General features: G+C 39.9%; 1 protein-coding gene across 2 annotated transcripts; it reads right to left on the reverse strand.

The window, feature by feature from the left end:
• Positions 1–330: 330 nt before the first annotated feature.
• On the reverse strand, positions 331–22,119 carry LOC146718267 (aminopeptidase N-like). Of its 2 annotated transcripts, none has more exons than XM_085442423.1 (21): positions 21,891–22,119; positions 12,647–13,357; positions 11,793–11,935; positions 11,385–11,521; positions 11,091–11,217; positions 10,857–11,011; positions 10,346–10,459; positions 10,054–10,197; positions 9,645–9,710; positions 9,398–9,463; positions 9,075–9,250; positions 8,684–8,760; positions 8,409–8,542; positions 5,910–5,965; positions 5,684–5,831; positions 5,482–5,573; positions 5,278–5,388; positions 4,156–4,323; positions 3,171–3,311; positions 2,832–2,913; positions 331–2,703 (listed from the first exon to the last, which is right to left on the reverse strand). In XM_085442423.1, the coding sequence occupies exons 2-21, from the start codon at positions 13,249–13,251 to the stop codon at positions 2,551–2,553; spliced, it is 2,895 nt and encodes a 964-aa protein (XP_085298549.1). In that variant the 5' UTR covers positions 13,252–13,357; positions 21,891–22,119; the 3' UTR covers positions 331–2,550. The 2 variants fall into 2 exon arrangements, with proteins under 2 accessions (XP_085298549.1, XP_085298503.1); XM_085442377.1 differs by having other exon boundaries at positions 21,882–22,119.
• Between the last annotated feature and the right edge of the window lie 204 nt (positions 22,120–22,323).

Genomic DNA, 22,323 nt, shown 5'->3' on the forward strand with positions numbered 1-22,323 from the left:
AACCCTTCTTATGACCTATTATGTTTCTAATGAGATATTTTATGGGAAAGTTTTTAACCTGTCACTGCTCAATGGGGAAAAACGACTCCATTCATCTATGTTAACTCTTTAGGGTTTGCAGGTCTTTTATTTTGATTTGGCAGGTGATTAAAAATGTAATAATTAAGTTTAAAAAAGCCAAAATGCGTAATGAAACATGTACTATTATTCTAAATGTAAACTCATCCACTTCAATTAAAAACTCAAAAGCTGCAGAAATTGTCAGTAAACAACGATGGGAAGAAAAGAGGAATCTATAGTTACTGCCCGTTTGCAATAAACACACCAAGAACAGGTACAAATGCAAGTTTATTCATGGGAAATCAGTTTGAAATGTGACATGAAGTTTGGATTAAAGGCAAGCTGTTTTCACACATGAACTTTGGAAAATATATACATATGTAAGCTCAGTGTGCTTAACACAGAAGATAAAAAAAAACATAAAAACACGCTTAGTTATTGAGTGCAGGCCTGTGTGAACAAAGAGATTTGGAGTTTGTTTTTGAACGTCAGCGCAGATATAACTGATCTTAGGTGAGCAGCCAGCTTGTTCCAAAGAACAGGAGCACAGTAATTGAGTGCGCCCTCATCATACACCTTTGTGAATCAAATCCAGGTAAGAGATCTTTGCCTGATTGCTAGACAGGTGTGACTGGCTTATGAATCAGGACAAATGATTCTTATTGATAAACACAAGTGTGGGGAATCATCTGGAGAATCAGAATGATTTTAAATGGAAGGGTTTGTGCTTGTTATCTGTATGTTGCCACCTCTCTTTGTAAGGAAGAAAATTGTTTATCTCAATGCCAGTCATGGAGGAGCCATGAAGGTGTTGTAAGGAAAGCAAAAAAAGCTGATGAATTTGACAACTAAGGAAAATAAAACAACAGTATGTGAGGAGGAAATCAGAAAACCCACACCTTTCCAAAATGTCTACTTGAGAATGATGATGGTTTAAAAAAAATTAAACTTGATTAGTAAAATGTTTATCCCTGAAACAGTTTGTAGCTGCCGGCATTTACTTTTGTGGTACTATCCGCCAGCCTAGAGCTATAAATAAAATACTGGGACTTTTTCCCCTCACTCTTTGTTTCTGGGGCAAACATAACCACTTCTTTGGACCTTCCTTCACATCCATTCAGATAGTTTTAGCAATCTCCCTGCAACAATTTGCTGAAGTTTGGGAGCCCTTACATTGGTGCTATCATCATTATTTCTTGTATTGACACAATGTTATTCTTTCGCTGATAAATTCAAAAAATTTCGTAAAAAAGTAGCCAGAAAGGCATGGGAGGAATCGCACTGAACTGGACAATCTCAATAGTTGTGAGCTGCATCAGCCTGATGTGTAGTTACATTTCTGGGAAGATGCACATCCAGTTATGACACAGGTTAGGCTATAGATTTTGATGGGTCTGCGGTTACAGTGTAGCTGCTGAAGCATAAACCCCCAGTCCCCTCCTCCAGCTCTTCAGGAGGGCTACCAAGGTGTTCGCAAGTCTCCTCCCTGAAACCCTTCACCTAAAAGGTGTCCATGGGTACTATTCTTTCTACGACCATTTCTTTTTGGTTGGTGTTGTAAAGTTAGAGAAGGAAGGCTGAGATGGTTTGGGCATGTACAGAGGAGAGACAGTGGATATATTGGACAAAGGATGTTAAATATGTAGAGCTGCCAAGCAGCAGGAGAAGAAGAAAAGCATAGAGGAGGTTTATGGATGCAGGGAGAGATAAGATAAGATAAGATAGAACTTTATTAATCCCTCGGGTGGGTTCCTCTGGGAAATTCGAGGAAGGAGGAGGACAGTGTTGGTGTGACACATGATGTCACATGATGGAAGCAAACGATCACATGATGATGAGCAACATAAAATTAAAATTTTGTGAATGAGGTCATTTGTCTAAAGCTGTCCTTTTTCACAGGTGACAGGAAGTACACAACTTTAGATGTGCTCTTAATTCTGGAAATACTTTGTGTTTAGTGGTCACCACTTGCTGTAATTCAGTGACTTATTTTAAGTATAATTCTACCATGGCTTCAACTGCACATCATATGCACTTTGTACTAGGAAGTTGGCAGGATAGAGACTGTTTAATGTCTGATCCCACCACATCAGACATTTCTCCCATGCATCTCTGTCTGTCTAGGAAAGTTCAAGCACATGCATGAAAACAGCTGTCGTCAACAGATTTTAACCACTTGTAGAATTGCTGCCATTAATCTCTGCCTCTACTGCTCTACATTAAATTTACTGCCTTGGGTAATAGTATAGATCATGATAAGGATCAACTTATAATGTAAAATATGTAGAAAACAAACACGCTGTCTTGGTCTCTTCCCTTCCCTTGCACTAAAGCTGATGTTAAGTGGGCTATTGTGTGACAACAGTTAAACAGTCCTTCTGCATTTGTCAAGAGAAAAGGCTTTTGTTGTTTCCGTTGATTATAGTGATTTTCATTAATTACATATCACTGTCAGTACTGAAAAAAGGACTGTGGTGGCTTTTGGTGTTCTCACGTGGACTCCTGAGCAAACCACCGCTGCACTTCAGCTTTGTTTTCTGTCACCCACTTCATGTTAGCCGTTGTTTTCTCTATGGCCTGCTCTAGGGCCATGGTGGCAGAACCAAAGCCAACACTGAGGTTTTCTTCTTTGAATCTTTTAAGCTGGAGAGAAGAGCAAATACAAACAGACAAAATCAGAAATTTAGCAATCGTTGTATTTATTTTCTCCCAAATGCCCAAAGGGAAATTCTGTGTTTTTCTGTGTGGTTGAGGTTTTGTTGGCTCCATACCTCCTGTAACTCATACTCTGTAGAGAATCTCTGTGTGATTCCACTGACAAGATTAGAGAAGGAAAATGATCCTTTTCCATATCTAAAAAAAGAAAAGGGAAAAAAAAAAGCTGTAGTTCAGCAGAAGGAATTAGTAATAGGTAGGTAGTCATGCTTGAAAACTCAAACTGGGCAAGTAAGTGAAAAAAAAAGAAAAAAAACCCAGCAGGATTTGCACCTAAAGAAATGTGATTACTTCTTAAATCCTGCTGTTAAATTCAGCTTTTAAAATTCTTTTCTGTCTTTAACAATTAGCTTGTGAGTACTGACTATTTAGAAACAAAAGGATAGAGCTCTCACTGTTGGTAGATGTAACTCCATCTAGCATTGATGAAGTTCCATGCTAGCGGCATCCCCACAACATTTCGGGCAATATTCTGGATGGTAGAGGTGGCGTCTTGCTTACGGATCTTAGTTGGGTCTAGTGTGTACTCCAGATACCTGAGTCAACGATATACCCACATACAACGATTATTTCCGAGGGAAAATGGAAAATATCTGATATCATTCAAAGTTGTGACTGCATAATGCCTGCTATAGATATTGCTCAGTTTAGTGCTGCATAAATAAAACTGAATTAAACTATAAGGGAGGGAATCAACAACCAGAGACCAGGAGATAAAGTAGCATTAATGGTATATGGGAACTATTTTCTATTGTGACCACAATAATATTTAACAAAATTATAGCACATTTATAGGCAATAACACACAGCTTAATATCTTGGAGGTGTGGGGGGGCTGCTAAAGGCTTTCTTTAATTTGCATGGCCACCCTCATTATTTGGAAAGGGGTCCTTAGGGAGTGTAACCCACTCGCTTACTGACCGAACTGACAAACTGATTAAAAATGAATTACCGTGCATTTGTTGATGAGTTTATGGGACTGCATAAAAACAAACTCATCCCAGACAAGATAAAAACACCCTTGGTGGCCAGCATCCACAAGCAGGATTTATTTGTTTGTGAGGATATAATTAAAATAGTACTGTTTAGATAGCACCATGATGGGTGGTAAATAGAGTACAAGCCAATTGGGAAAGCTCAGTTCGACACACTTGTTTTTCTGCTATGATATGAATCTCTTCACCACCAGTTCACAGTGTTACATTTACTGTTTTTAATGGTTCTATCATTAAGATGTAATTGCTATAATTGCTCTTATGCTGCAAAGCAGGTTCTCTTTCTCTGTGTTCAGTTGTGAGTTTTATTCTGAATAAACAATCAGTTTAGCTTCTTTGAAAAGCATTTACATTGCTAATACATTACTATACTTCCACAACACACCTGTTCAAAAGCCAAGGTATTTTGCTGCAGGCCAGTGCAGACCTGAGCCTGGACGCTTCAGATGCCAGAGTAGCATTCTTGAACATGTTCCAGGCAAAGTCCCACTCTGCCACACCACCAAAGGCTATGGCGTAGCAATAAACTGTGCTTTTCAAGTTGGGATGGATCCTGGTGAACATAAAGATTATGCAATGAATTTCAAATGAATCCTAGAACACTGGCTCTCTCCTCTCCCTCTCTCTGAATGCACACACACAGACATACTTGGCATATAGGTCACTAGCTGTTTAACAGTTTTGTAAACAGTTCAGCAGTCACATTTAAGAGGTCTGAATTATGGCAGATTATAAGAAATATTCATTCTCACACTGTTCTAAATTCCTTACTGCTCTTGCAGTGGCCAGGGCAAGAGTCTTTGGACAATTGCAAATTGTCAGTGTCTGACAAAGTGTGGCATGTCTGAGGTCAGCATGGGAATGACATATCTACTTGCATGTCATGATCTGCTGGATTTGTAACTATGAAGATGCATTCATTTAAATTTATTTATTTATTTTATTTAGAAAGAGGGGCAATACATATTAATGAACATTTTAACAAATGTAAATATGCCAGATTATAGCCTTGGGCTAATTTCCATCTGCAGAACCTCTGGCAGGTTGGTGTTAAACACAAGTTAGTAAAAAACATACAGAGACAGTATTTACAGGTCATGTGACAAGGACAAAAACAGTGATCACATTATACTAGAACAAACAATGACAAGAAGAGTGGACACAGAGGACAATATAGATAATAATAACGGAAGCATAAATTTTATTGCACAAGACCCAGTATTGCACAGGCCCTTACTGTCCTGATATTGAACTGACCCATTACACTAATGGGTCAGTGCATTTGACCCATTACACTAATTACAGGTCTTGTTTCTAAAATCTGTGGTGTCAATCTCAATTTCATGTTGCTGGTTATGAGCTGCATCATAACCGCCTAACCCTAAAAACACCTGCTACTGCCAAGATTTGCCAAGACTGAGTAGTAAAAGACAGATATAAAAGCCTTAAACGTGTATGAGAACTTTCATGGGCTCAAAAGAACAGATTGAAACTATTTTGTACTCACGGGTTGCGACTTGGATTTTTCATCCACTCTCTGTACCAGCTTTTTATAAGCTCCCTACAGCCTTCCACTCCCGCACTGCAGGCTATCCCAATAGCATTTATCTGATTATACCTGAGAAGATTTTTTTTACAGAGACAAACAATATATACAAAATCTTAGCTTTTTGATTTCATATCAAAAATCTGTGTTTAAAAGAGCCCTTACTGGTCGGTGTGTCCTGTAGGTACTCTTGTCCAGTTAGATGTAATTGTCTTGAAATGCTCAAATAGAGGTTGTATTTGTTTCTTAAGGTATGCCTAAAATAAGAGTTAGAGTTAGTTTTTTTTCCTGTCAGTTGACTCTTTTATTTTAAACACTCACAATAGGCAAGAATAATAATTAGCATGTAAACTAAAGTAGGGCTAACCTGCAAAACTCCGTAGACTTCATTGCGGTCAAACATGAGAATATAGTAGTTGAGGTTTCTCAAAGCTGACTCCCAGGGGATGTAGTCTCGCTCTTTTGACAGGTATTTGGTAGTTCTCAGAGCCAGTGTGGTGCTGATTATTTTGGCTCTGGGGGAAAAAGAAAAGGATGCTTTTTCACACATAACTGTTTAATACTTTAACTTAAGATTTTTCTTTTTCCTTTACCTTGCTAAATTGAATGCATCATCGATAATTTGTGCCCTGTTGATGATTGATACAGCCTGAAAGAAAGAAAAAAGTCACATGCAAAGTGTATAAGACAAAACAATTTAACATTTAAAATTATGAAATGTAATACACTGAAAATGCAATATGAAAAATGACATTGAACAAAGCCAACATATTTCTGTCTGTTAAAGCTCTGAAACCTTGGGCTTTAGCAGATCAGCTGGAAGGACTCTCTGTTCTCATGTGTTTGTTTGTTTTGCACTCCAGCAGTTGAAAAGGCATTCACAAAGGTTGCCTGGTAGCCAAAAGTGAGATTGTTGACTTGACTGCTTGGTTTTTTAAATTCCTTTGCCACTGAAGGGTAGCCTGGATGACTTAGATTGTGACTGATTGTGATTTTACACGCTTGGGTACCGACCTAAAAAGTACTATGAACTCATTGTCATGTTAAAGAAATCAATTTGAGATGATCTCAGCTTTGTAAATTGGCGTCTTATACTGCTGAAAGCAGCCATGAGGAGATGGATGGACATTGTCAGCAGCAATACTCAGGTAAGCTGTGGCATTTAAATAACACTTGGTTGCTTCTAATGGGCCCAAAATGTGCCAAGAAAATATCCCTCACACCACCACCAGCTTATACCACCAGCACCAGTCTGAACTGTTAATCCAAAGCAGCATGATCCATGCTTTCATGCTGTTCATCACAAATTCTGACCCTACCATTTGAATACTGTAGCAGAAATTAAGACTCAGATCAAGAAACATTTTTGTCCAATTTTGGTGCAAATAGTAGCCTTGGTTTCCTGTTCATAATTGATGGTAGAGGTACCAAGTTTGGCCTTCTGCTTCTTTAGCCCATCTGCTTCAAGGTTCAATGTGTTTTGTGTGTATTCAGAAATGCTCTTCTGTTACTTTTCAATCTCAAAGCAGCCTGGACATCACCCTCTAGCATCAGCAAGGCATTTTCACCCAGAGAACTACTGCTCACTGAATGTTTTCTCTTTCTGACCATTCTCTGTAAATCATAGAGACAGATGTGTGGGAAAATCCCAGTAGATCACCAGTTTCTGAAACACTTAGACCAGCCCATCTGACACTAACAAGCATGCCTGTGGCGGGGGCGTGGTCTTTGGCCTGCTGCAGAGGAGGGGAGCTCACGGGACGGCGCTGAGGCGGGAAGGAGCAGGTGCCCGGAACTGACTTGATGAGGAGAGACTTTTCTTATGTCTTGCAGTGAGAAGGAGTGAGAGGGACAACGGGAGTGACGGAGTGGCTGCGTCCGGGGCAAGAGCCAGAAACCGCAGGGAAAATCACAACTGTAAATAAAGCACTGTTGAACTCTCAAACGCGGAAGTGCCAATCTGTGGGTCGTGTGTCACAATGACCTTCTCAAAATCCCTTAAATCACTGAGATTTAGATGCTCAGTTCTATTTCCACCATGCCTAAATGCAAAGAGTTGCTCCCATGTGGCTGTGGATCTGATAGTTGCATTAATGTGCAGAACGTGTGTACTCAACAAAGTGGTCAGTGAGTGTAGTCTCAGAGCTCAAATAACTGACAGAAAAAGCAGCAAATATCAACATTTGACAGCTAATACGTTTCTGAAATGTAACAAATTCAGCTCTTGTCTCGTCTTCCACAACAAACTTTGATCGGTGCACTCAAAGAAAAAAATTTAGTCAAAACCCAAGAGTTACACATACTGAAAGCAGTTCAAATTGTCTACAGCTCAGTGTGTAAATTTGGCAAAAATGCATAGATTGCACCAAATATCTTTTTTCTGCTAAGACTTTTAACTTGGAGTTTTTGTGCAGTTATTGTGTTTTTAAGATTCTTTGCCTAGTCTGGTGCTGTCTGCCTTAAGCCATTTAAACACATGAACCTCAGTCAAATTCATGAGACATGGTTTTAGATATTTTCCAAATTATCCTTTACATTCATACTACTGATAATACTGTGTTTGCTTCAGGCAAAGGAGTCTGGAGAGCCTTAACAGGAGGCAGCACACATGATTCTCACTTGATACTGTTAAATACACAATTGTTGTGCTATTTTCATATCAGTGCAATAAGATGGCACACAGAACAGAACAACAGGGGCAGGTTGAAGACCGGCTAATACTGGTTCAAGAGTACCCAGACCTTTATCAGGTGGTATCTGTAAAAGTTCAGGGCTGCAGTGCTATTGTCAGGAAAGTGTAAGATACAGCTAAAAGTATAATAACCAGTCACAGCAGAAAGTCTTTGTCGCTGACCCAATCCAGCACAAACCGACCTTAAACATAGGCAACAGAAACTAGGGGAAATTCATAGATATAGTTGGAGTAAATTTAACTTTTTATCTTATTTTGTTTTATTATTTTAGTTTAGTTTTATTTTTATGCATCTATTCCATCCAGTTTTGGTTATTTGAATAGCCGTTGTACAGTCTTTAGTTGTCATACCATATAAATGTGGACATAAAGCACAAACAGGAAAACACTTGTGACTCACCTGGTGGTTGGTGTTGAGCACGGAAAGGAGACGGTCCCAGTTATCAGGATCGTAGTTCACCCTGAAGTATCCAGATACATTTGTGTTTGCGAGTACCCAGTCCTGTCCTGACACTCTCATCGGAATATGAGTGTCTAGTTAAACAAAAGAAAAGAATGACACACAGCAGATTTGATTAATTTAATGAGCTGTGGTTAAACCAACTAATCTAGTAGGAAATGTCTTGTTTTTTAGTCTGTGTGCAGAACTAATACAGCACCATGATATGAGCGTACCTGTTTTTTGAAGGAGCCAGTATTGTGGCTGCTGCACACCCATCTTCATCCATTTGATAGGGACATACCAGGTGTAACTAGACAGAAAAGACATAATGGGAAAAGAAGATAGATAATTTATTGTTTGTCATTTCCATATTACGATTTCACTGCTAGTGGGTACACTGGATTAATACAACAGATTCTTATTGGCTGCTGTCTGAAAAAAAAAAAATCAGCTTAGGTAGAAGCAACACAAACAAATCAGAGTCACATCTCATGTCAGCAACACACGACATCAGCCCCTTCAATGTGAATGAGAACCAGGAGCCTAAAGCACATATGTGTAAGTGCAGCCCCTTCATTTCTCATCTGAGTGAAACTTGCAGCACAAGGTTAAACAGTTTCCTACTTGAACTGAGAGGGTCTGTCCACTGTAGAGTCTGGATCCAACAGGAAGTGTTTCTGTGTGACACTTCCTGTCCGGGTGTCAACACTGACGACTGGGTAGCCCATCTGGAGAGTCCAGCGGTTCATGATATTTTCCACAGAGTGTGGAATATGTATTCCTGGTGCATTTTCAACTGCCTGACAACACACACACACACACACACACACACACACACACACACACACACACACACACACACACAGAAATTTAAGATAATTGCACACACACACACACACACACACCCAAAAAACACAATACCAGTGAAGTCATGCAGGTTAACCAACCTGTTGGAGATGATCCCACAGGTCTGTATATACAGTGTTACCAAAAGCGAATGTGTTCAGGTAAGACTGAAGACACAAAACGGAGATGAGGATCATATGATGCAATCACGAGGAAAGGAAAATAGTGTGAATTTACCAGGAAACATTTTTTGGCATAAATAACCACAGACACAGCATCATTAATTCCTAGTCTGCTGACAGTCGCACACACATTACGGCAGCAGAGATGAAGTGATAATATACTCACACTGAGTCCTCTAGCAAACACAGGCTCGGTGAGAAACTCTGACAGCATCCTTAGCACTGCTGCACCCTTGGAAAAACAAACCGCCAGAATTTGGTGAGCTTGAATTTCTCATAACGGAAAGGGATTTTCCACAAATCCCAAAGCAAACATTAAAACGAGTTGCCGTCCTGATGGTGTGATATGAATCACACGGACGCAGGAAGACTGAGTGAATTGGGAAAACTGAGCGTTTTACTGCAAATTAGCTAAATAAAAGTAATATAATTTAATAAACATGAGAGTTTAAAATCAAAAGGGCTTCAAATCTGGCTATATTGTCCGCAAATGTGGGTGAAATTGTAGAATATATACTTAATTTCTGTGAATCAACTTGCATAAAATGTTGTGTAAAATTATCGGAGGAGCAGACCTTGCTGTAAGAGATCGTGTTGAACATTTCACTGATCTGAGCGGGCTCATTGACTTCCTCTTCTCCACGTGACAGTGGGTGAGAGAAGGCCAAGGCATCCACAGCAAACACCTTCTGAACATCATAAAGGACGATGTGATCTTTCTGCAGCCAAGCAGAGAAAGAGAACCAGGGTAGGTTTTATAAGCCAACAACATCCGTGAAAAGTTACCAATCTGTGACACAAAAGTGTACATCTGTTAAGAACTGTATCGAACTTTGCTGTCTGTGGAGATGCAAGCATGTCTCTTACAATGTTCCAGGTGGGCTCGGCGTAGTCGACTCCGAGGTACTCAACATATGATGCAAACCCCTCGTTTAACCACAAGTCATTCCACCATCGCAGAGTTACCAGATTTCCAAACCACTAAATAAACACATGAGGAGTAAACAGATGAGCATTTCTGCCATGACCAGGGAATTAACGTTTCCATGAACCTAGACTTTGGCCAACATTAGCACTATCAGTCACATCCAAGCAACACAATAACCGAATCAGCAGGGGATTAAAACATTTCAAACCACAGGATTTCCCATCTGTTTTTATGTGTCGAGAGCAGGGTGAAATTACTCCACTGTCACGATTTGTCAGCTGCTCTTGCAAAAGGGAGTAACACAAGTAGATTTATTTTTACAGTACTTGATGAGTGAAGGAAGGAGACTTTGCTGCAATCACGTTCATTTCATAATATAATGTTGCTTTAGTTTGTGATGCCTAAAGCTTTGAGAAAAGAGACCGTCTGGGTTAAAAACCAATGCTATACCATGTGTGCGAGTTCGTGGGCAATCACAGTTGAGACCCTCTCTTTGTTTCCAGTGGAGGAAAGGATGGGGTCATAGAGCAGGGCCGTTTCCCTGTATGTGACCAGACCCCAGTTCTCCATTGCTCCAGCGTTGAAGTCGGGCAAAGCGATCTGATCTGTGGAGATGAAGGGTTAAAAAAACATGCTGTGCTCAGGGAGATCATTGAAATGAAATGATTTAGCAAAATGGTCTACCTGACTTTGAGAGAGGATATGATGTGTTGTAATAATGCTCATAAAACCTCAGGATGGGTCCTGTAACATTGAGAGCATAGCTCCCCTGACCATCATCTATTGCTTTTCTCCGAGCCCAGATTCGAATCTGCAAAGAGTAATTTAAATCTTTGAGTCCAAAAAAAATTGCTCCTTACCATTTCATGCTCGTTTTAACTTTCCAAGATCATATTTGGGAAAATATAAGCTGGGAAATGCTTTTTGGATCCCGGCCTCACTGGGGATTTAAGTGAATATGTAATCCAGGTTTCTTACCAACAAATCGTTTTGGTTTGACTCAATGGGAACAAAGTCGCTGACGATAAATGCCAGTAGATATGTTGACATTTTCCGCGTGGGCTCAAATGTTGTAATTTTGACAGCCACACTGTCAATGACAGCCTCTGAAGCTTCTGTGCAGGCAGAGAAAAATATTAAACACTCTGTTAGCATTAACAGTGTTTAGTTACTTATTTACTTTAATAACTTGGACAAGGTGTTTTTTTATTAGTTACAACCAATGACTGAAGAAACAGTCATTGGCTTTTCTACAGTCACTGGTTTATGAAGCAATCACATTACCTACTACTTACAACATGATATCTATTCTCATTTTGAGCTTGTTTTTCCATTTGCACTGAAAAAAAAATAAAAAACTGAAATAGTTTTGTTTATCCAACGAACCCTTTTCCTTGCCATTGGACAGAGCCACAGTGTCTCGTGAGTGAATGATCGTGACAGTAAAGACTGCTTTCATGGCTGGTTCGTCAAAGCAAGGAAAGCTTTTCCTGGCATACGTTGCCTGCATTTGTGAGGTAGCAACAACTCTGCAAAACATTGGAAATAAAAAACATTAATGGAAAACATTCACCAACAATCCAAAAGCCTTCAAAAACTGACCGAGAGAAACATTAAGCAAATAATACTGCAGCTTTATCACGGACACTGGCATCTTAAAATTATGCACAATCTCATTTGGTGTTTGCATGTGATTCACTAAATATTAGACACAAATCATCACATATTAAATAAATCAGAACATCGATAACACAGTCATTCATCCAGCTAACAATCATAATTCACAAGTTACTGTATTGTGTGAAGTACAAAAAGAAAGTGATGTCTACATTTGATTGATTGGCTGTATGGCACAAAGTGATGAAAACTGCAATCTACTGAGAACGACAAATATGACTTTCACATACAGTTTGGGTAAAGACTCATTCTGCAGCTTTCACTCAAATCTGACCCGTCCACTGGAAGGAGTAGAAATTCTTGCGATAATGGAAATGTGCATGTTAAATGATAAATATAACCTTAATCTTGACCTTGAAATGTAGCTAGTGAGTAAAACCATAAGCAGAGAACAGGTTCAAAACATAAAGCTAACAGTGGTTACCTGTCTGACAGCTCTGTGATTGCAACCTCCTAACGCTGACATGTTTGCTCTCCAAAAAGAACCCAATATCTCACCAGCAGCATCTGACAGAACAGCAGTATTTGACACCGTGGAATAAGAATGTGTTGACAAGTCTTACTTCTTTACGCCATCCTCAACATATTCACTCCTGTAGAAGCCCTCCAGGTCATCCGCCAGCTCCCCGAGAAATTCTGTGTGAAGTGAATAGGATTTTCCCGCCGATAATCTGCTGCCTAGCTGAATAACCAAAAACTCAGTTTTCTTCACAAGCCAAGAATTCAGTATAGTGGGCACTGGGGCCTCACCCTGGCTGCTCAGTTTAGCGTGGTGCCCAAAGAAGGTAGTGAAGTTGAGTTTTTTGGAGTGGATGATGATGAGGTCTGTTTCTTTCACACATTTAAAAATTACTGTTGAACGTCCAGTGAAGATGTACAAGCCCTCTGCATTGGGCTTCAATCGTGGCCACAGGGTCAGATTGTAAGAGACGGGGATGAGGGAATCTGGAAGTCTGTAGTGGTCCCAGGGTTCCTTTGGAGTGTCAGGGGTGGTGCTGGGTGTAGTTGTACTGGTGCCATCTGATGCTCCATCTCCTACGTTACCTTGATTCTTGGACTTTTCCTTGTCGTAAGCAACAGAAAGAGCTATAATTGTAGCCAGTCCACAGACCGCGAGTACAAGCATCCCGAGGCCCACATTTTTACTTATGTAGTAGACTTTCCCCATGTCTGATCAGAAGGTCAATGCAGGAATCAGAGGGATCTCAGTCTGCTTATGTCAGCACGGCAGAACTCCTCCTTCTCAGTTAATGGGTGAGCTATTTACATGGCACCTGCCGAAAAAAAGAGGAAAAACAAGAAAACCTCAGCCATTTAATCTATAACTTGGCATCTCTATTTTTTGTAATAAACGTCAAGGATGCTTAACAAGCCATGTAGTTTCATAGTTACTGTTTTGAAAGAGTTATGTAACATTAATAAATCATTCCATTTCTGTGATGCATTATAAAACCAGACTTCCAAACTAGTACTACTTGAAAAACGTTTCATTATTCCTCATCCTGCAGGCAGCGGGTTTAACACTGAAAAAGACACCAAAGGGTTGAAGGTGTTGTTACTCAGACTTCTTGGCTTTGGTGTTTTGCGCTGGTCTCATGCAAAACAAAAAATGTTTCAGCATCACAAGTCGATCCGAAAAACAACTTTATGTATCACAATGAAAATGATCAGTGGTACTATAACGTTAAAAGAAAAAATCATCTGAGAAAAATTGGGGGTAAATATTGTCACAAAGGCAGCAAGCTGAATAATGAAGCATTAAGCCAGAGCTCATCTTTTGAGTGCCTTTAGCTTTTCTGTGGGTAAATTCAAACTATTCCTGTTCTATTTTCTGAGTCTTTTCCGTTTTCCCACACTATCAAAACATCAGTGCTATTCGATCATCAAGCTGAAGAAAACAGGACGGGAGGAAAAGGGAGGAACTGTCTGCTGTAATTGATGGTTGGGGTCAATCTCTGTCAACCGCTGAAGATAAAACAAATGAAGCCCGTGTGCAAGTGGAAAAAAAACTGCAGTTCTTGTGGGTATCACTTGAAGCTGAATAATTAAACTGGACCTTTTCACTCTGTTGTTAATGGATTACCTGACAGATATCATCATTTGCTGCAAGTTAAAGACCACCTAAGAAATTTTTGCTTCAGTTTGAATAAAATTCTAGTGTTTAATGAGCTCATAGTACTTATTAGACCAATATCTGTCTGTGTCACAGACCCGGTTCCGGGGACTCGGGGTCCGTGAACAGTGTGGACCATTATTATTGTTATTGTCGTTGTTGTTATTGTATTGGATGTATGTTTGCTGCCCTGCGCTCTTGTGTTCCATGCTGGTGTGTGTACGTGTGGGTGTCTGCGGGTGTGGCTGAAGAATGAAGGACAGCCACCTGCAGACCTGATGGGCGTGGCCCTGCCGACTGCTGGTCACGCCTAGGTTCCCACACACCTGCTTCTGATCAGGCTCGTCGGGGGAGCTACTTAACAGAGCGATGGAGCGTCCTCCGGCGCAGGATCGTTGAGTTAGATTCCATGTCAGTGTTTGAAGTGCTATTCAGTGTATGCCTGCTGGAGTTGGTGCCATAACGGCTGTGTCTATCGTTTTTCCCCAGGAGGACAGCGGAACACAGGACTGCAAGACACATGGGGTGTGTGAAGGCACAGGGCAGAGAGCACGAGATACCAGCACTTATTGGAGGACACGTCACGGGAGTCGAGGGAGCACTTTGGAGATTTATTGTGTGGTGTACTTTTACTTCACTGTAAATAAACCCACTGCTCATTCCACTAGTCCAGCGTTTGAGTCCTTTCTCCAACATTCCCCACGGTATGCCACCCAGACCGTGACAGTCTGTGCCTCACACCCATACAGTTTATAAATGCAGCTTGCTAAATTTATATGATAACACCACTCTTTCATCAATACAAGGTAAGTTCTGGCTACAAAACGTGGCAGTGGCCAAAAAGATAACAATACATGTTCAAAAAGCAAAAATTAGACCAGTGGGTAATATCACCATGGCTGCATCCAGCTTTTAACCTGTCTACTGTCTATGGTCAGAAAATGGAAAGCTAATCCAGTCAAGGACCAACCCTAGAAAAGCCCACAAATCCAACTTCTACCTGAATCCAGGTAGTACCCGATTGGGGTTCTTCTGTCGTTCCAAATTTCAGACATTACCCAAAATTGACCTTTTTGTTTTTGTAACCAAAATTGCAGTCATGTATTCCTAAAACTCTAACAGTGATTATTTTAAATGAGTCAGAGATAATGAGAAGAAGTTCTTGTTATTTTTTAAAACTTCACCTACAGACAACGAGACGTGTAGCTCCTGTATTCCTTCTTGTTAACTCCTGTTTGGTTAGGAAGTAGCAGCATGCATCCAGCTTCAACTCTGAATTCTTTCTAATTTTACCAAAAGACGCTGCTGAAATCAAAAGTGTCATCCCAGTTCTTGTTACTCCTTTTGACACGACAAAGAACACTCATTAGCTGCCAATTCGGTTCAGCTTGTGCGTTAGATTACCTTCCAGCTACGTCTCTTCCTTGCCTCATCAGTATCATAAAGCACTCTGCATGCAGACCAGTGCATCCTATCTCCCTACATTATTTTCATCAAATGGTTCAACTCTTCACTCTGAATTCTCTGTATTTTTAGCAGGCAACCAGCAGGTTTTCCTGCACTACCTGCAAAAGTTACAGTCATTTAGCCTCTTTGTAAACAAGAATGCCTTTCCAATGAGTTGTTTTCACCATATGTCATTTATTCATATCATCCTGTCTTTCAGGCCTATAATCACACAAACCTACTCCTTCTCAACACCACCTTAACTTTAGCTCAGGAAGTTGCAGCTCACTGTCCACATTCTTGCTTTTCTTCACCACAAATCCACAGAATCCTGTCTCATCACCATGACCTTTTGTGACGTTTTTACTGAAAAAGGAATTTTTCTCTGTCACAACCTCTGTGAATATTATCATATGTTTCCAAAGACTGTAATCTTGCCTTATAGTCATCTAAATTCTAAAGCATTTTGGTAAATATGCTTGTTCACTTTCTTTTCAAGAGGTAAAGAAACTGACAGAATACTCATGTGTGTACAGTAAACATGAAATTGGGCCAGTGGCCAGTTAGCAAACAAGGAAACATTTTTTCACGGACAAGAGTCACAAGATGCTTTACAGAAAACAGTCTAAGACAATACAAAGAGGACAGAAGAGAAAAAGATAACGAACACAAACTGTACAGTGCAAAAAGTGACATTTACCCTTATATGAAGCAAGAACTGCACAATAATTAAAACAGGGTTAAAAGAAGACCCAAAATTATGCTACACAAAACCTCAGCTGGCACAAAATATGTTGCTAAAATGCTAAAGTAAGTAGATATATTGTCAGCTCTCAACAGGATCGTGCTAAGTGGCTTCAAAATCTCCGTTACCCCGCATCCTTATGTGGGTGCAGGGAACAAACCTATAGGTATGGCCTGTATTTATATAGCGCTTTACTAGTCCCTAAGGACCCCAAAGCGCTTTACATATCCAGTCATCCACCCATTCACACACACTGGTGATGGCAAGCTACATTGTAGCCACAGCCACCCTGGGGCGCACTGACAGAGGCGAGGCTGCCGGACACTGGCGCCACCGGGCCCTCTGACCACCACCAGTAGGCAACGGGTGAAGTGTCTTGCCCAAGGACACAACGACCGAGAGGTAGGTAGGCCAAGCTTAGCACAAAGACTGGAAGCACAGGAGGAAAAAAAAGAAAGAAACTGTCACGATCTGAGGAGACAGACCGTGCGGTGGTGCGTGTGGTGGACCCAGGTGCGAACACAAGAGAGTAGACCGGAGTAACTTAAACTGAAAGTGAGCCTTTATTATGGCTGAAGACAGGTCTCAAACAAAGCAGAAATACCATGACTAAACTAAACTGGGAAACAGATACTGATAAACTATGAAGACTCGGAAAACCATGACGAAGCCTGGCCATGAGGACATGGAGGGTGGGAAACACAGACTGCATGAAACACAGAGACTAAATACACATGAGGGATGATCAGGGGAAGTGGCCACACATGGGAGCACAGCTGACACACATGAACCTAAAGACAGGACAGGAGAAGTGAAACTAAATACACTGACATTGAATACAGGCTTTCAAAGTAAAACAGGAAACATGGAGATTAGACATGACATGAACTAAACATAACCACGCAGACATGACAGGTAGACGCACGAACCAGGGAGACTGAGTACAGGGGGAGATGACATAAACAACTAAGAAACAAAGGGCTAAACAGCACCCTAGAAATTAACTAGACGAACTAAGCTAAAGCATAAATGAATACAAAAGATACATAAAACTCAACACTGGATCACACGACCCAGGACCATGACAGAAACCATATTAACTGGTACTTGCTGTATATTAAAGAATGCCTCAGGTATTTATTTGAGGTCCTTTTTAATATTGGACTGTCCATTTTGGTTTTAAGCATTCAAATATATATTTCCATGTAGTAGCCTTTCCCACTTCACTTTGTCATTAACTCATTTCCATTTGTGTCATTAATATTTAACAGTAGGAGATCAAACAGCCTTCACCTCTACGCTGGTAGATATGCCGTGACATCATAAAAACACTCTAATGAACCTGTTATCAATAATTTCTCAATATTTACAGCTGATTCTTTCCATGGAAGACTTTGCATCCCGAGTTTTATGGAGTCTTGGCACAACAGTTCATAAAGTGTAACAGGGTAACAGTTATAAATGAAAGTGAATATAAGATTTTTCTATTAATTCTGTCTGCTTCACCCGGTTTTGACTTGAAAATGAAAGAGAGAAATGAAAGAGAGCAATGTAACAATAACACCTCTGTACTATTTAGACATCACAACTGGCAATAGAAGTAATAATACCTTGTTTACCAGTTAAAGAGTGAAGAGATATAGAAAGATACAGAAAAGAGACTATTTTCTTTCAGAATCTTCTCACATTATCGGTATTTTCAGTGAAATTGAGTCTAGTTATATCTGCTAGTGAACAAACAAACAGAATACAACCCGAAGTCAAAGCACTCTGTGTCACTTATGACTTGTACCAAACCAAAACCCTGAACATGTAGTTATTTATTTCATAATGAACGGTCTCACTTTTCCTTCCTGTCTGACAGCATGTCCATGTGACTGCTCATCAGAGTGTCCTGAAACACAGGATCATCATGATGTTGTCACAGCCCTGGGTCGTGTAACCTAGCACTTTGAGTTTTTTTGGTTTTTTAAGTTCATTATTTATTTTTAGTCTTTTTGGTATTAGCACCCAGGTTCCTCAGCTGTACTTCTTCGTTCATTTAGAGTCCCTTGGGTATTCACCCCTGTGTTAAAGTTCCCCTTGTTGTTGAGTGTCTTGCCTGTCAAGTTTTATGTCTGCACGGTTAATGTTGTCATATTCATGTCATGTCTGCGTCTCGCCGTGTTCATTGTTCTGTGCGTCATTATGTTCATTCTAGTCATCTGTTTCCTCATGTGTCTCCACTTCCCCAAATCACCTCATTTGTGCGTATTTAAGTCCTTTTTCTATAACTGTTTGCTGTCAGGACGTCTGCCCATTTTCCTTCATGTTATCTACTCATAGTCACAGTTTTAGTCACAGTCAAAGTCATAGTTCATGTCATACGAACTTGTCTGTTTATCTTCGTGTAGACTTGGTCTTGTTTTTGGTTCAGTTCATGTGTTTGGCCAGAATTGGCCAGAAAGCTTCTTCTTTTGTTGAGAACGCAGCTCCTTCCTTCGGTGTCTGTTTTTGGGTCCGTGCAACAAAACACAGCAGCATACCCCGCCGTGACAGATGTGTTAAATATCTCATGATTTGTTCTGTGTTAAGAAGGCTTTTCATTCTCTATTTATAACAGAGTATTTTATATCTATATATGAGGTTGTTATATAGTTTTTTACATTTATTTATATTATATATATGCATATATTATATGCTTTCAATCGTATCTTTTTTGGTGTTAAGTGTGTATTAAACCATCATTATTTAAGATGCTATTGTTCATTTTGAGCTAACACATTTTAGTCTGAACTTGCCACTCTTTCTGCTTGTGTTATTTAGCTTAGTTTAGTTTGGATGTGAAGTGTTAACAAAGATCAGTTGTATCTTCTTCCAGTTAAGTATACGCAGAGCTGTGTCTTCGGTTTGTTCACAAACATCTAATTAAGAACGACATAACTGATGGTTGATAATAGTCCATGGTCCATTGTAATGATAGCTTGTAACACTCATCAGAAGGTGAGTCCAAAGCCATGATAACATCCACATCATGATGATTCAGCTTCTTTAGAAATGAGATGCTAAAACAATAAAATGTGACAGCTTTTATGTTTATAGACCAAGAGAGGGGAAACAACGATAAACATTTACCCCGCTTACTTCATACATAAATTCATTTGTAGAATAAATTGATTTAAAAGATCAGTGGATTCCTTGAGTATGCAAAGACCCACTGCAGTCAGTGGTATGTGAACTCAACAACCTACAGGTGGAGAACATGAGGAACATACACTGGAATGCAATACTGCGGGCCAGGACAGAGAGTTATTCTTCGAGCTGGCTTAGAAAGCCTGCTCTCAAATGTCTGAGCTTTTCCCACGCAACAAAAATGAACTAAAAGCCTACTGTTTGAAAGATTGACTTATACTTGTAGACTACACACAAAAAAGGAACAGAAGCTCAGGCTGGAAGACACAGCAGCATGTAGAAAGATTATAATTTGGTGATGATTTTTTTTTACAGAACAGTCATTGCCACATAACAATAATGCACTCAAATTATTATTGTCTATATCTCTTTCAAAGCTTATTTCTTGTGTTATTAATGGAATACCTTTTTAGTGGCAGAGAAATGGAGCAGTGCTTCTTAGGCGCCAAAGAAAAGGTGCTGATGGAGAAACAGCAAGCCGCAAGAGCTGAATGTTTCGATGGAAATAACAAGAAGAATTCATAAAATATTATTGCGTCCCCATTACACAGTTTACAACTGTGGCTTTGGAAGACTTAGCGTTTTGTTGAATAAATATTCAATCGAGGGTTTGGGTAGGTCACAGAAATTGTTTTATCCAGCGTGTGGAATTTACAAAGCTTGTTTGGGAGCATGAGTGTGATTATTTACAGTCACTGGGATGTGTTTGTGTGACTATTCATATTTATATTGAGAGTGACATGTGGACTGTTGTGGAGCTGTGAGGATATCAGCACCTTGCTGTTATAAAACTGGATATGACAAAGGTGAATTTTCCAGGAAAAAACGATATGCTCGTACGGTAGCAACTTCTCAGTCCCAACATGTGCTGTTTAATAAGACTTGAAACCATAGATTGGAGTCATAAAAACAACATATTCTCATAGACTTCTAGGTTATCTGATTTAATTTAGCAAACAGTGGAGTTGCCCCCTGCGGGGTATTAGAAAGAATATAGATTTAATGAAATAAAGCTTTTATACATTGTTTGTTTGTTTTTGTTTGTTGTTTTTTATTGGTATTGCTGTCATTACAGCATAAAGCTTCAAAATCGCACAATGTGTTACATTTTAATGACGGAAAAGTTTTATAGCATACAAGGCTCGGCTTCTTTGCTGGTGCTAACTTATAAACAATGTTGAAAAGAAATCTAATTTTCAAACAACAGGTTATAAAGTCTATTCTTTCCCATTTCCGCAGTGGAAGGTAAATCAACTGTCTGCGAAATCAATCAGGGAATGAATTTTAATCATCAGTCTTTCAAATAAATCCCCTTACAGTCACTTTAGACCAATTCAATAAGAAATATGATCCAAACAAATCACGAGAACGTTCCTCTTTGCCAACTGAGAGCCGGAGTGGGAATGTTTATCGTGGGGAGGGCAAAGTCACATATTTTCATGGAGTAATAAAATGACAGTGAAAAAGCAATGTGACAAGGCGCATTTCGCGGTGTGATTTTTAAAAGGCCTCCCGCTTACATTCTCTGTAAGTGCTGTGTATTCTTTTTGAAGAGCCACAGAAGAACGTCTTTTTTCTATCATGTGATTAACCGGAAGACCGAGAAATGCAGGACAGCGCACCTTCTTTTTTGTGTGCTCCATCCGTGTCCTATCACACTTTAACCTTCAACTTTTTTTAACAAGATTTATCATTATCCATCAATAACTTTCGACTTATCTCAGACATTTAAAGGTAAAAATACCTTTCAGCACTCATGCAATCATTCCACCTGTTCGTGAACCTGTGACCGACACAATCAACTCTGTGTTTACTCACTTCCACGCTGAACAGATAAGCTACAGTCAGTTTATGGGGGCTGCAGAGTTTACATCCAGAACAGCCCATGCTGGATGTTAACAGATGACTAATAAATCCACATCACAGCCACTAAAGCCAAACACTGATTTATCTCACAGCTGCTGTACTAAAGTATTTACTTTGCACTCACTGCAAACTGAGTTGCCGTTGCATACTTTGGTTTTTGATATCAAGTAAGAGCAGCGTAACTCAAAGTATCATGGATTTTCTTAAACGGCATCACAAGACTGTACTTCACAGCGGAAAGTCTGCCTTTGATCCATTCAGAGACCATTTGTGAACAATTACACCAACTTCTTGCTGCACAGAAACTCTAAGGGAAAAAGCAGTGCAACAATTTACCAGATGGCTGTAAAACTTGCACAAAGGACAACTAATGTTACTTTTCTTAGAAAAAAAAAGACTGGATCAACAAGACTGGTCTCTTTGGTCATATTTTTACTAAAGATATAGAAAACAGTACCTGCCAAACCTTGTGTAGCTGCATGTCCAGCGCTCGCCCGGAATTAAGTCCACAAAAGACGTTCAAGTTGAGCTGGAATGATCCCAGGCTTAAAGACTTGCAGTCGGCATCTGGGAGAACGGAGGTAGGAGGTGGCGAGAGTTATGACAGGTTTCTCTAGAGATGTAGGGAGGGAACAATCTTCTCTATCCCCCAAAATCCCTAAGTTTAGTGGGAAGGGGGGACTGAAAGAATGCGGCTGTATCAACACTGCATTGTGGTCAAGCAGAAAGAGCTCCGATCCTCAGAGGTACAGAGTGTCCTGATCATTCTGATTAAGGTTTCATATGACGCACATAAACCCCAGCCCCAGTGCCTCAGCTTAATTCAATTCAATTCTTTATTTATTTGTCACATGTAGTTATAGCTGGTACAACATACAGTGAAATGTTTTTTCTGGCTA

The sequence above is a fragment of the Copadichromis virginalis genome, linkage group LG1 (genome assembly GCF_057382275.1).
Source record: "Copadichromis virginalis isolate Kocher_CV1m ecotype Utaka linkage group LG1, C_Virginalis_male_GT1.1, whole genome shotgun sequence".
In the NCBI taxonomy this organism is placed as follows: Eukaryota; Metazoa; Chordata; class Actinopteri; order Cichliformes; family Cichlidae; genus Copadichromis; species Copadichromis virginalis.

Coding starts and splice junctions, on each gene's coding strand:
- LOC146718267 (XM_085442423.1), bottom strand. CDS start 13,251: ATGGGGAAAGTCTACTACATAAGTAAAAATGTGGGCCTCGGGATGCTT. Junction 5,574..5,683: donor AAGTCTACGGAGTTTTGCAG/GTTAGCCCTACT, acceptor CTCTTATTTTAG/GCATACCTTAAGAAACAAAT. Junction 3,312..4,155: donor ATACCTTGGCTTTTGAACAG/GTGTGTTGTGGA, acceptor TCGTTGACTCAG/GTATCTGGAGTACACACTAG.